The sequence below is a fragment of the Cicer arietinum genome, chromosome 2 (assembly GCF_000331145.2).
Source record: "Cicer arietinum cultivar CDC Frontier isolate Library 1 chromosome 2, Cicar.CDCFrontier_v2.0, whole genome shotgun sequence".
NCBI lineage: Eukaryota > Viridiplantae > Streptophyta > Magnoliopsida > Fabales > Fabaceae > Cicer > Cicer arietinum.
In genome coordinates this window covers 34,195,607-34,209,264 of record NC_021161.2, presented here as the reverse complement: position 1 = coordinate 34,209,264, position 13,658 = coordinate 34,195,607, and the positions used below count along the sequence as shown (strand labels likewise).

The 13,658-nt window shown below is 34.6% G+C and overlaps 2 protein-coding genes across 4 annotated transcripts in view; one reads left to right on the top strand and one right to left on the bottom strand.

The window, feature by feature from the left end:
* Nucleotides 1-514: 514 nt before the first annotated feature.
* LOC101506692 (thylakoid lumenal 29 kDa protein, chloroplastic) lies at nucleotides 515-5,955 on the top strand. 3 transcript variants are annotated; one of them, XR_012161849.1, is made up of 11 exons: nucleotides 515-747; nucleotides 937-1,044; nucleotides 2,086-2,170; nucleotides 2,269-2,303; nucleotides 2,460-2,525; nucleotides 2,613-2,653; nucleotides 2,863-2,993; nucleotides 3,184-3,290; nucleotides 4,079-4,216; nucleotides 4,856-5,502; nucleotides 5,615-5,955. XR_012161849.1 is itself a non-coding variant. In XM_004490325.4 (11 exons), the coding sequence occupies exons 1-11, from the start codon at nucleotides 646-648 to the stop codon at nucleotides 5,723-5,725; spliced, it is 1,059 nt and encodes a 352-aa protein (XP_004490382.1). In that variant the 5' UTR covers nucleotides 522-645; the 3' UTR covers nucleotides 5,726-5,955. The 3 variants fall into 3 exon arrangements, 2 of the variants coding, with proteins under 2 accessions (XP_004490382.1, XP_027187748.1); XM_004490325.4 differs by having other exon boundaries at nucleotides 522-747; nucleotides 5,368-5,502; XM_027331947.2 differs by lacking the exon at nucleotides 515-747 and having other exon boundaries at nucleotides 2,070-2,170; nucleotides 5,368-5,502.
* Nucleotides 5,956-8,601: 2,646 nt separating this feature from the next.
* The window catches only part of LOC101506367 (uncharacterized), a 6,080-nt gene continuing 1,023 nt past the window's right edge, over nucleotides 8,602-13,658 (bottom strand). The window contains exons 3-6 of the mRNA XM_073364929.1: nucleotides 13,568-13,658; nucleotides 13,376-13,458; nucleotides 13,186-13,267; nucleotides 8,602-8,863 (exon numbers count right to left, since the gene is read on the bottom strand). The exon at nucleotides 13,568-13,658 is cut by the window's right edge and continues 1 nt beyond it. Of these exons, the coding sequence (XP_073221030.1) occupies nucleotides 8,810-8,863; nucleotides 13,186-13,267; nucleotides 13,376-13,458; nucleotides 13,568-13,658 (310 nt within the window). The 3' untranslated portion in view covers nucleotides 8,602-8,809. The remainder of the gene's footprint in view (nucleotides 8,864-13,185; nucleotides 13,268-13,375; nucleotides 13,459-13,567) is intronic.

Below are 13,658 nucleotides of genomic sequence, written 5' to 3'. Positions count from 1 at the left end.
AGTGCAAGTTAATACTAACATCTATTAAGTTTTGGATCCAAAAAGGATTTAAATTGCTTTTGTGGGAAAACGTGGTAGTTTGACAAGTGAAAAAAATTAAGAGATTTGAATAAGATTATAAATATTTCGCACATAATTTTTATTATACTAGTTTTGTATTATTTAGGTTTAGTATTATACCGATTCAAATAATGGTTTTGACGTTCAATAATTTAAAAGTTATTTGTAGAGATTTTTTTAATAAAATTAGAAACTATTTGTTTGTTTACCATGATAAAAATATATTTTTTACAAAAGATTATTTATTAAAAATTATTTATAAGATAAAGTAAGCAACTTTATATTTTAAAATATAATAGTTTGAGTTGATTCAGATGATAACTATTTGACTAGAAGTATAAATTTTAATAGCAACTAAACAAAGTTGAAATGCTTTAACTTTTTATGGTAAAAATAATTAACAAAATTGGGTACCCTACAATGTGAGAAAGAAATCTAAAGATTGGGGCAGAAATAAGAGAATCCAATAGCAAAAGATGGAATAGGATAACGTATGTTATCACGAGTGACCTGAAAAAACCCACAATTTTTTCCTCTCTCTCTCTCTCCTTCCAAACACAAAGATTGTAGTTTAAGCAGTTAGCAATGGGTGTCTCTTTCCTCTCAATTTCAACTCTTCCTTCTCTCCTTCCACCACTTGTTGCTCATAATCCAAAATCAACTCTCACCAAATACCAACCTCGTTCGGTAAGTTTCCACTTTGCATGCTTATGTGTACTTGTATCTATCACATTATTATGTGCATTGTGGAATGATGATAAAATGGTTTTGGAATTTTGCATTTTTATGATTAAAAAGAAAAAAAAAAAGAAAAACTCAAATAATCATTTTAGTTCCAATTGTTGTTGTTTATAATGTTGTTCAATGTGTTGTTAGGTGGCCATTTGTTGTACTAAAATAAACACTGATGTTAGTGATGAAGAAGAACAGTTCCATTGGAAAAGAAGAGACATTCTTAAATGCATTGGGGTAACCATTGGTTTGGTAAGTGAGCCATTCTTTGGCGTGGAAACAAATTAATTCTAGTAATGTTCAACTTGTTTCCTATTTCATTTTTTTATGTGTTTATAAGTAAAATTAGTGGTGTTTGAGTTTGATAAAGACTGCTTACGCAGAGAATGAGACACTTGATAACAAAGTACTTGATAAACTTAAGATGTTATTTGGTATTATGGGTGTACTATGTTTAATACAGGTTAGAACATAGATTGATATGTGAAGTGGCTTATTGATGTTGAGAGAGCTTGCTCAGACTTTTACACTGGTTAAGTTTGATCACCAAAACCTGTGAGGTTTTTCAACTATCCAACAATCACTTTATATTTTTTTAATCCTGTAGCTCTCCAAGCTAGTTGCACTATATTAGGTTTTTATATAGGGGTTAACTCATCAGTCATCCTTAGACAACCAACTTATATAGTAAGGGGTGTTACTCTTTATAAACTTTGAGGTTTGGTAGATGGATAATTTGGTTGGTCACCCGAATGCATAGACTTTAATACAATGATACTATATTACGTTTTTATATTGAGCTTAACTTATCCTTACAAATCCGGCATTGGTTTGTAAGGTGAGTGGCGACACTCTTTTCAAACCTTATCCCTTTTCAATGCGGAACTTGTATTTTTCCCAATACACCACAGTTTTCAGCAGTCACTCTCAGAATAATCAACCACATTTTCCTTTACAAGGTTAATTAAGATGGATTGAACACTCGTTTTGTGTAAATGCACTCCACAATGCTCAATAAAAGAATAGTAGAAGATAGAACCTTCAAACAAGCTCCAATCTCCAAAAAGCTTTGATTTATATGAAACGGATAGAGACATTCCATCCTTGTTTAGCTTATTTTCATCTATGATAACTTATGAAAACAACTTATAGTTTACTTGAAAACAGTTCGATTTTATTTTTTCTTTTGTTATAGGAATAACTTATACATAAGCACTTAATTAAGCTGTTTATCCAAACAAGTGGATAAGGTTGATTTGATGATGAGTTTTGGTCAGTTGTATCTGTTTGTAGGAATTGATAACCAACTCCGGACCGCTTGTCGGAATGGCTAATGCTGCTGACCTGATAGAACGAAGACAGCGTTCTGAATTTCAATGTAAGATCCTTTTGGTTTACAATTCCATGTGACCGTTAGTCATGTCAAACACAACTGAATTTTCTTTTCATTAGAGTTCTAACTTTCTATTCTTACAGCTCAAATTAAGGGAACTCTTTATACAGCCATTAAGGTATATTACGCTGACTTTAATTTACTTAATAACAGTAAAGGTATTATGGCTGTTGATTATACATTTATCAAACTTCTTAGGTACATATATTTTTTTATATAGAGAATAGAATTCCTACTTTGGATATTATCTGATTTTCATTTGGTATATCTTCAGGGAAATCCTGATATTGTTCCATCCTTACTAACACTGGCTCTAAATGATGCTTTGACTTATGATAAGGTGAGACATGTGCACACACATGCATGCACAGATATCTGTCTTTCATCATTTAAATTAATATTGATTGGCATATTCTTAAGTTTGTAGGCAACGAAAACGGGTGGCCCAAATGGTTCTATAAGGTTCAGGTACTTATTTTTCTTTGGAATTAACATTCATGATACAGTGCGATATAGGTGGTACAGCCTAACATTTTAAATCCAATGATGTTAACAATATATAACCAATATAAGTAAGAAATGAAAAAATTTCCTCTTCCTTTGCTTGTATTCATTATTTTCGCTTACTAATGGTCATAATAATTTTTCTGTTTTTCTTTTAATAATTCTGTGTGAAGCTCAGAAATAAATAGACCTGAAAATAAGGGGCTTTCTGCTGCCTTGAATTTCATAGAGGAAGCAAAAAAAGAGATTGATTCATATTCCAAAGGTGGACCTATTTCATATTCAGATCTCATCCAGTATGCAGGTTATGTATTTCATCCCTTTTTTGAAGCTTAATATTTATTGATATTAACAATACATGTTTCACATTCATAATCTAAATCTAAATGTCTGTTGATTGTGAACTTTTTGTGAAATCAATTTGTGATTAAGATGGCTAAAAGTTGTGGAAATATACTGAAATTCCCCTTCAATTATTGACTTCATTTTTGTAGCGCAAAGTGCTACCAAGGCTACATTTTTAGCTTCTGCAATTCGCAAATGTGGTGGAAATGAGGAGAAAGGGAATTTGCTGTACACTGCATATGGATCAAATGGACAGGTTATTTTTTAACTTGTGTTCTTACTCGAAATCTTTATTTCAGGTTCTTTGCTACTTGAGTACTTTGAAGCTTGAGCTAACACATAAGTTACAACTTACCATTAACTAGATGTATTGTTAGGTAGATTTTATTTATTAACTAATTATATGGAAATTCCAATGTTAATATATGTCAACTCTGGCTTTAGAAGCCTTTTTTTGGGGTAAACCAAGATATCCCCTCATGCAATTGCAGAGACTAATTCTTCAAGGTAACTGAGATCCAGTTAAGAGGGTTGACATTTCGCAACATATGTTTTTCCAAGAACACTAGCTAAGATTTGAACCCCCGAATAAACGACTTTAGAAGCTTTTTTGTTATGTTGGTTTATGAACTCTTGGTCAATGTCAATTTGAGCTATTATGCTGTCCTTATTTTCCAAGTTTAGTGAGATTCATCTTTCTTATTTTGTGTACATTGATAGGATTCCTCTTATTATTTGCACCATCTGCGCATCTTTAAAAGTGAAACATCAATAAAGATGTGTTGTGCTGCTCCAAGTTTTTGGAATGCTCCAAATTCTACTTGAGCATCCAAATCTGGATCAATACCAGCAAAAACATCTTGGAACAAGGTTCTAGCAACATGTTAAATGTTTATCAATAATTACACATAATAATGTCTTACGAAAGCTTTATAAAAAGATCCATGGTTTGAGGTGTTCACAAGATGTTACTCTATAACCCTTTACTACTTAAGCTTCAACTATCTTGAGCTCGTAATGCATCGAATTTTCATTGTGAATCAGTGGGGTTTGTTCGATCGGCAATTCGGTAGGGCGGATACTCAAGAGCCAGATCCAGAGGGGAGAATTCCAATTTGGGATAAAGCAAGTGTTCAGGAAATGAAAGATAAATTTTCTGCAGTTGGCCTTGGTCCTCGCCAGGTATTTCCCATCCCATGTTTTATCACTACTTTTACTAACTGATATTTTGAAAGGCATATATAATCAAAGATGCCTTTTGTATATTATAGTGTAGAAATTGTGATCTTGGTAAATATGCTACAAAGTTCAACTTAGACTGATACAAGTTTTTCCCCCCTCTCCATTGAAGCTATAAAATGATAGAAGTTATTCCATCTCAAAAAACTAATACCTCTCTGTTCTGTTTAATATGTTGTTTAGTAAAATAACTGTCTCATTTCAAATGCCATTTTACAATATCAATAAAGAATAAATTACTATTTTTTCTTCTGTTATACCAGGTATATTAGGAAATTATACAATATTTTTTTATAAAATTTACGATATTAATTGTATGTCTCTACTCTTGTGCAAAAAACATTAAAAGGCATGTAAAATGGGATGAGGGAGTAAAAATTATGTGAAAATGTCACTCTAGAAAGTTCTTAGTTAAGCAAATAATTATTTACCAGGATCAGAGAAGTCTTTTGTTTAAATATAATGTTATAAGATATCGTGCATTAAAAAGTGTCATCATCTTTAGACATTATTCATAACATGACATTATGGAATCGTTTACTCAATTTTATCTAGTGGTAAAAAGCAATGTTTGTTGATTAGTATGCAGAAGTGAGAAGATACACCTTGTTCAAGAACTCAGTGGTTTAGTTATAACATTCAATGGCCATTCAAGTGTTTATATGCATACAAGTGTTTCCTTTAGGCATTCCTAGACCCTATTACCTTCAGCTTGCAATAGCTAGTCTTGTGTTAAAGTCTGTTCAAGATATCCCTGTCAATAAATACATGTAGCACCGGCATTTCAAACTGAAGGCATGTCAGAGTCCTACAACAACAAGACACTGGCTCTTGTGATTGGTTACATTGGTTACATTCAATCACTTCTATTTTCTCAAAATATTATCGATATTTAAGTGTCGATGTCAATGCTTCCTACACTATAGTGGATACTTCATAATTTCAGTGGAACATTTTTTCCATACAACTCTGCAGAGACTAGGGGGCAAGCAATAAAATGAAAAGAGTAAAATTATGAAAAATCACACATCCTGTAATACATAAAATGAAAAGGAATTTGATGTTATTAATTATTCTCTTCTATATTTGGCTAGCTGGCTGTTTTATCAGCATTCATAGGTCCTGATCAGGATGCAACAGAGACCTTATTGGCATCTGATCCGGACATTGCTCCATGGATACAAAAATACCAACGGAGCCGCGACACAGTCTCTCGAACAGATTATGAGGTAAGTGTATCTACTAATCTCTCTCTATCCAAGGGAAGCGAAACAGTTACTTGAGACTTTTGTTTCATTAAATTTCACTTTGTTATTTTCTTTGGTTTCTTATCTTTTGCAGGTTGATCTAATAACCACTTTTACAAAATTAAGTACCTTGGGTCAACAAATTAACTATGAAGCATATACATATCCTCGCGCGAAGATCGACATTACCAAACTCAAGTTGTAAAACTAGAGTACCATATCACTTTCACTTCAATTTCAAGTTTTGACTTGTATTGTCTCTTTGTTTTTAACTAAAAAATGTTGAGCTTCTATGCAATTACTTGTACTCATGTAGTGAATAGAACCAAATTCTTATCCAATTATGGCATGTGACAAATGATTGTGGGTTGCTCAAGTGCCAACCTTGTATAACCATATCTATCATTAAGTCGAAGCAAAACCAATATTAGAGAATGTACAAGAATTTCACTAATTTTACTACACTAGCCCAATAGCATAGCAAAAATCACTTGATCATTCCATTGTTTCAAAATACTGCCTTGAACTCAATAGACTACCAAATACTACTATGACACATCTATCTAATATTGTATCATTTCATTCAAATATTGTCACCTCAACAAAAATTCCATGTGACGTATCTAAAAGACTCTCTTACATTCTTCTTATTATTCTACTTTCAATTTGCTTTAACATACATTTTACTATTATTACCAGTGTGTAGCCCATGTCAAGCACGAGGTAAATTATTCGATCAATCAAAACAATGTAGTTTACATTCACATTTATATCTTATATACATCATAAATAAATAAAATATTGTATATTACAAAATAAACATAACATACAATATCATATATAATAAAAAAACAAAAAGTGTGATAAAATTATAATTTAAAATGAATTCATAAATAAAGTTATGTTGTTTGGTATAATTGATTACACATTACGAAAAACTTCACGATAAACAACATTAACAGTCTCGTCACATTTGTTCATCGTCATTTAGAATAAGCAATTTCAAACCTTTTTCTAGATGTGACTTTAGAAGCAACCACATATAAATGTCCATGTGTGAAAACTGGTTTAGGAAGATATATGTTAACATGAGAAAGTGACTGACCCTAACTCTTATTAATTCTCATTGCAAAATAAAGAGTTAACGGAAATTGTCTCCTTATAAACTTAAATGGTAAATCCGAATCACTCAGAACCATATTAGAATTTTATCGTCCACACTTTTTCCCGTGATGACAGTTGCCCCTAATAAATTTTTGCCCAAGTGAATGATTGTAATTTTTTTTGCGTTACACAACCCAACAATTTGATCAATATTCCTCATTAACATTGCATGACAATCTACTTTAAGTGTCAATCATTGACTTTGTAGATCATTCGAATCAGATTTAAATACTGAATATGAACTAAAATATTTTCTTTATTCACTTGTAATCAATGACAAAAGGGTATTGTTGACGTGCACAACAACATCAAAGTTGGAGCAAGGATCCCTCGTTCCTGAAAAAATGCAACATCATGCATGTTGTTTAAAATGTCATGATAAGTGAAATCTATAAGGGTGCATAAGGGATCAAATGTGTCAAGTATAAGTAAATCATCTAGAATTTCGACATGTATCTCACCATTCTCGTCGACATAATTGTCTCCAACACCTATTGAAATAATCCAATCAACCAAGGTCTTGATATCACGTTCATCGGGTATGACTGAAGCACGTAGTCGTATATTGGTCGACAACCTCAAACTTTACAACACTTCTATAAGATGGAAGCGTTGATGGAAGCAGCAAGTATTTTTGGTCTCGAACTTCTTCGAACTACAAACAATATGTGTTTAAAATCACCGCCTAACACAACTGGAATTCCACCAAATGGTTTATGTCTATTGTCTACCCCATTAAACGAAATTATGTCGCGCATTGATCTATCAAATGCCTCAAAGTAGTATTTGTTCATCATTGGTGCTTCATCCGATATAATCAATTTGGTTTGTCTAAATAGTTTAACCAAACACGCAGGGATGACCGGGATCGCAATCACAAGAAAACCAAGCACACAGGAATTGTCATTGAAGACTTATTCGCTGAATGTGGCTCCCTCGCCACCCCCAAAGCTGTCGGACACCGATTCTTAGGTTGTGGCTTTGCTACTGCTGCAACCACTGAAGTCGCCAAAACAAGGCAAATCCCAAAGTTGGTCCAAACAAGAAACCAATATGAAGTTAATGGAGAAAACGATGGCAGAGTTGAAAACAATGGCAGAGTTCGATGAGGACAACACTAAGACCAACTACATATGAGGGAGACGATGAAGAGGCAACTAGACTTGGTATAAGGTATTGGTAGAAATTATTGCATGTAAGAAGAAGCAAAAGGTGGGGTCGATCACTAAGTTACCAAGATTGAGCCACTATGTGATCTTAATGAAGCTGAAAGTGTGCAAGTCCAACACAATAAAGGTGGCTTTATTTCTATTTAATGTGGCACATATACAATTGTACAAAATAATTAACACGTTAATCTAAGGGATGGAAGCAAATAGGATTGTCGTGGAGTCTTTCTTCTTACAATTGTGGGATCCAAGTGGCAACAATGAAAATGAGAGTAATAGCTCCTTTGTGTCGATACAAGTGCCAATAATCTATATAAGAGCATGTTGCAGGAGGGCACCAGCACCTCAATTTTAATGAGTCTGTGGAAGGAAAGAGGGCACCAGCACCTCAATGTTGCAGGAGGGCACCAGCACCAGCATATTATCATATAGGAGAATAAGTTAGTAGAATTGATTGAGGTTGTTATAAGTAATTAGATTATTATGTTTGTTAGTGATCCTTTTCCTTTCTTATCCTAAGTGTACATGAAACTTATAAATAAAGGTTTCATCCCTTATGAAAGTATCTTTTATCAAATTTAAAAAATGAGTGGTGTAAACCATTGTAAGAGTGTATCTACTCTTATGTATCATTTTCTTTAGAGAGATTCTCTCTTATTATTTCTTATCTTTTTTCTAAATATTAGTATCCTTCCTCTAAATCCTTGAAATCAAATTCTTGGGTTCTTACCAGAAAGCCTAACAGCAATTCCTCTGTTAAAAATCCAGTAAATAATAATGCATATCTCTGGACATTTCACCAGACGCATTCCTGAAATTTTACAACTCAAGCTGGTTTAAAAAGAAAAGCAAAATTTCTTATTAACCCAATGGGTAACAACATTGAACATTCCCCGAAATGTTTGGAAGTTTGTAATACTGCAAGTGAATTGCGCATCTATCTGACATATTCCCATCTACAATGGACCTGGGAATGTTCCATTCTCGCGTTGCTCGTTCCATCTGTCGATCTGATGCATAGACAAATCGATGAAAACTGAGTGTTAGACATGATAGGAAAAGAAAAAAACAGCAAAAATATATTTGTGAAATGAACTAATTAAGCCATTGAGTAAAAAAACAGGATATAATAAGCAAATCAAAATTGTATGCTTGTGTTTCACTTGCTGGTAACTGCTATTAATTGAATAGTTACTCTAAGTACTATAAGTACTAAATATTACAAGTATGAAGATGTTGAACTCTAAAGCCTACAAGTGTTTTTATCAATTTATAAATGTTAAACTCAAAACTAAGTAAAATGCTTCACAAATTGTTACTCCAGTGTTTATGTAACCAACAAAAGAGACATAGGTTCTTCTCAGATGGAGATGTACTTTTATGAAGTAACTGACACTTGATTTATATAAGAAATATTTAACATTGATAAGTACCAAAATGCGAGGAAAATAGAACACTGAATACTGTATTAATAGTGAAAACCCATGCCTTCATCAAGGTGATTTCAGTTCATGGGTTCTGAAACAAGAAATACAAAAAATCGCCAAACAATTCGAGAGGGCCTAGTCTCTCCTAACAGTCCCAACTAATTCTCTACCCTAACCCGTCTTTCCCCCTGCCCTCATGCTTATACTCTCTCATTACACAGATCCACACACACCTGAACATTACTGCCAAGTAAGCAGTAAGTTATGTAATCTTCTCTCATAGTCTGATCAGGCCCATCACACACCTCATAATTTGGTCATGTACATCAAACCTTTTATGCCTCCATGCATATACTTCAGTAATTTTTGTCCCCAAGGTGGGGAGTAGTCTTCACAAGGACCATAGAACGTTGATCTTAGTAAAGTTCTTCAATCTATAAGGCTGTAATAAGACTTGTTTTCCTACCTGATATGCAATGTCTCTCCTATGTTGCTTTGCTTGTTGGCTCAAACAATTTGGAGCCTCCACAGTTTGCTCCTTTAACTCCAACATCACATTCATCTATCTCTACGCACTCATCTAGCTGACTTCTAGGTCAATTTGCCCAATATCTCCCTATAATTACAACTGGGACATTTAACCATATAAGGCTTGAAATGAGTTCACTTTAGCAGCCGTATGACAATTGGCGTTGTACCAAAATTGTGCATAGCTCAGCCATTTAGGCCATTTATTTATGCTTTAAGCACTGGTTAGGCACCTTAAATATGTTTTCAAACATGATTTTACAATTTCAGTTGTCCGTCCATTTGACAATAGTATGCAGATTGAACCTCAACTTTGTGCTTGCCAACTAAACAATGTACCCAATGAAGATCTTATCCCGATCTTACCCAATGGAAACTCATAGAGCTTCACTACTTCTTTGAGAAAATATTCTTCGACCCCTTTGCCTTTGTTGTATAGGGATGAATTCAGGCAATAAAATGTTAGTCAACCTATCAACGACTACTAATATTGTACCCAACCTTAAAGTTTCATGAAAACTTTCTACGAAATCCACTCATTCAAGTATCAGACCTATGAGCAGGAATTGAGAGGGTTGCAATAATCCTTCAGGAATCAATGCTTGGCACTTTTCTTTTTGACACGCTCCACACCCTTGTATATACTTCTGGATCTACTTCATTCCCTTCCAAAAAATAGCCTTGAAATCTTTTGTAAGTTGTAAAATACCTGAAGTGTTCCCCCACAACAGAATCATGAAACTTCTTAAGAATTGATAGCATCTTAGAGGAGTTTTACGGAACCGCCCACCTCTTATAATACATTTAACTTTGTTAAGTCTGAACTCTTATGAGCATTGACATCCATCATATTATTCTTCTCAATCTGTCATCCTTGAGTACTTCCACTTCCATGTCATCCAACTCATTAAATTGTACAGTAGATGGGGCGGAAAATTGTAGTTTCCTAGAAAGAAAGAGCATCAGCTGCTTTGTTGTTAATTCAAGGTTTGTAATTAATCTCAAGTTTGAACCGCAATAGTTTTAACATCCACCTGTACTGCTCTTCTCCCAAAAGATTCTGATCATCCAATAATTCAAGACTCTTGATATCTGTATGTATGCACCATAAAATGCACTCCTAAGAAGTAATGCCTGCAATTGGCCTTCCTTTTTGCATAAGCACTTCTCCAATACGTTTTCCGGGTATCTTTTTCCCAAGTAAAGTTATCCTTCTTGAGCGGTTGTGTAAGAGGCGAAGCTAATTTCCCATAATTCTACGGAATTTCCAGTAGTATCCAGTCAATACAAGGAACCCCATCAACCCTTTCACATCCTGTGTTGTAGGCAAGTCCAACGTATACTTAATCTTATTGGGATTTGCTGAAATTCCTAGCCCATTTACAATGGGTCCCAGATATTCGAACCTTTCCCTTTCAACAACACCTTATCCTTTTATCTCCCAAAACTTAATGATCAAACTTCTGAAGTCAGTTTATCTGTTTCCAAAACTTATTAACCAGCAACCAATCCAATCCTAAAGCTACCGACATCCCTCACAACTCCAGCAGAAAGAAATTCTACTACAATCCCTCTCCTTGTATATGTTTAGGTCATGCAAACACCCTATTCCCTACTTTAGCCCTAGTTTGCACCTCTGCAAAACATTAACGGGTATCTTCTACTTTCAATTTCAACTCTTCCACTAATTTCTTGGAGATGAAATTACTAGTTGCTCAACAATTCACTGGTACCAACACCCTCCTTTGTAAAAATTGTCCCCATGTCTTAAAGGGTCGATTAAAATTTATTCCCTACTTACTTTAAAAGGATATCTAACATGTTTCTCCCAATTCCAATGGTCTCATCTCCTATTCCTCCTTCTAACATCACTAATTGGTAAGCCGAAACTTCTCCCTGCATTTTTCGCGCAGTTCAGTCTTCTACTTACAATTTCAACTCTTCCACTAATTTCTCGGAGATGAAATTACTAGTTGCTCAACAATTCACTGGCACCAACACCCTCCTTTGTAAAAATTGTCCCCATGCCGGTTAAAATTTAGTCCCTCCTTACTTTAAAAGGATATCTAACAGGTTTTCTCCCAATTCCAACATTTCCCCCACATCTTCAGATGGTCTCATCTCCTATTCCTCCTCCTAAACTCTTAATCTTCTACCATCACTAATTGGTAAGCCAAAACTTCTCCCTGCACTTCTCATGCAGTTCACAGTCTGTGCCAATCTCCTACCCCCATAGGGTTTCTTCTATGCATCGACTCCACCAATGGTTTGGTCTCCATTGAATCTCTTCCCCTTGTTCAAGGCTTCAAGCTGAGGATTGACCCCATGCTTTGGCTGGACTCCACCAGGGTCTTCATATGGTGATTCTCGTTTCTTTCCACCATTTCTTCTCTTCTACAACAAATCACCTCTTTGAGGAGCAGAGTTTTTCCCTCCTCAGCAAGGCCAAAGCCATAAAGATCAACATCCTGGGAAAAAGCTATTTGAGCTCCTTAATTTGTCTCTCCTCTTTCTGATCAACATCTGGGGAAAAAGCTATTCGTCTCTCCTTTGCAAGAGCTTTTTGAGCTCATTAAGTTGTGATTAAATTTCAATTCTCCATTCCTGAAGACTGGGCTCCAAACTCTCAATTTGGATTCCATTGTGGCATGCATAATGACCACTCAACATCCCCGGTTCGAGAGCTTTACCTATATCAGCAGGATTACAACCCATGGGTTCTCTCTCTCTCATTTACATAGACCAATGCACAATCACCACAGGCCACTACTACTGCCAACTAGGCAATTACTTACGTTATCCTCTCTCCTAAATCTGATAAGGTCCATCACACCTCATAATTTGGTCGTGCACAGCACACCTCTTATATACCACAAGAGTTGAAGAATTAACAAAAGCCAAGTGGTTAAGCCACAAGGGTTGAAGAAGGCATGAAACAAGTTAAAAAAACTAAGAGGGATCAAACTTCAAAGTATCACGCATCTATCCATATACAGGAGGAACATTCACCCTCTCCCTGTTACCCCAAAAGAAGACTTCCCCTTCACAAAGAAGTCAAACACTTCTACTAACTAATTTTTTTGTTTTATTATCATTTTTCACAGAATTTAATGTTCCGATTTAGCATAAATTCAGATATCGTGACATGTGGAATAGAAACAAAATAAAAGCGAAGTTGTGGCATACAAGATGCAATTTCTTTATAAGAATTTATAGTACCACACTACTACCAAGTACCAACAAAGTAAATTATGCAATTCTAATTCCATGTAAGAGTCCAGATAATCCATAAACAGATGGAAATATGACATATTAGTGAACAAGCAGCTCCTAGCGCCTACCAGATAAAAAGAATATTCATCATTAAAAATACATACCCATTCGCCAGGGCAAAGAGAGCGATAATACTTAGCAAACTTATCACATTCTGGTGCATCTTCTCCCTTTGCAGCTACACATCTGCAAATGAATTTCAAAGGTTAAAATAAAAAATAAAACAGTGCAACTTTTCAGTGTGTGTGAACAACAACCTCTATAAAAATAAAAGCAAAAAAGAGTATGACTCACCGATGATACTCAATGTATCGGGTAAAGCAATGCCTTGTTTGATTTGTAGTTGGAAAACGGAAATCTACTGGAGCGGTCTCAAGCTAGAAAAATAATATCACAAAATAAGAAGACGTTGAAAGAACTATCAAGCATGCTTATGATAAAATCAACACATAATTGTAGGTTGATAATTCAGTTAAATAAATTCACCTTAATTTCAGGTTTCTCTTCAGCTTCCTCTTGATCACCAGAATTTTCTTCTTGAACACTTTCACTACTTGGCTCTAGAGTGTTCTCTTCA

Coding starts and splice junctions, on each gene's coding strand:
- LOC101506692 (XM_004490325.4), top strand. CDS start 646: ATGGGTGTCTCTTTCCTCTCAATTTCAACTCTTCCTTCTCTCCTTCCA. Junction 1,045..2,085: donor TTGGGGTAACCATTGGTTTG/GTAAGTGAGCCA, acceptor ATCTGTTTGTAG/GAATTGATAACCAACTCCGG. Junction 2,994..3,183: donor AGATCTCATCCAGTATGCAG/GTTATGTATTTC, acceptor TCATTTTTGTAG/CGCAAAGTGCTACCAAGGCT.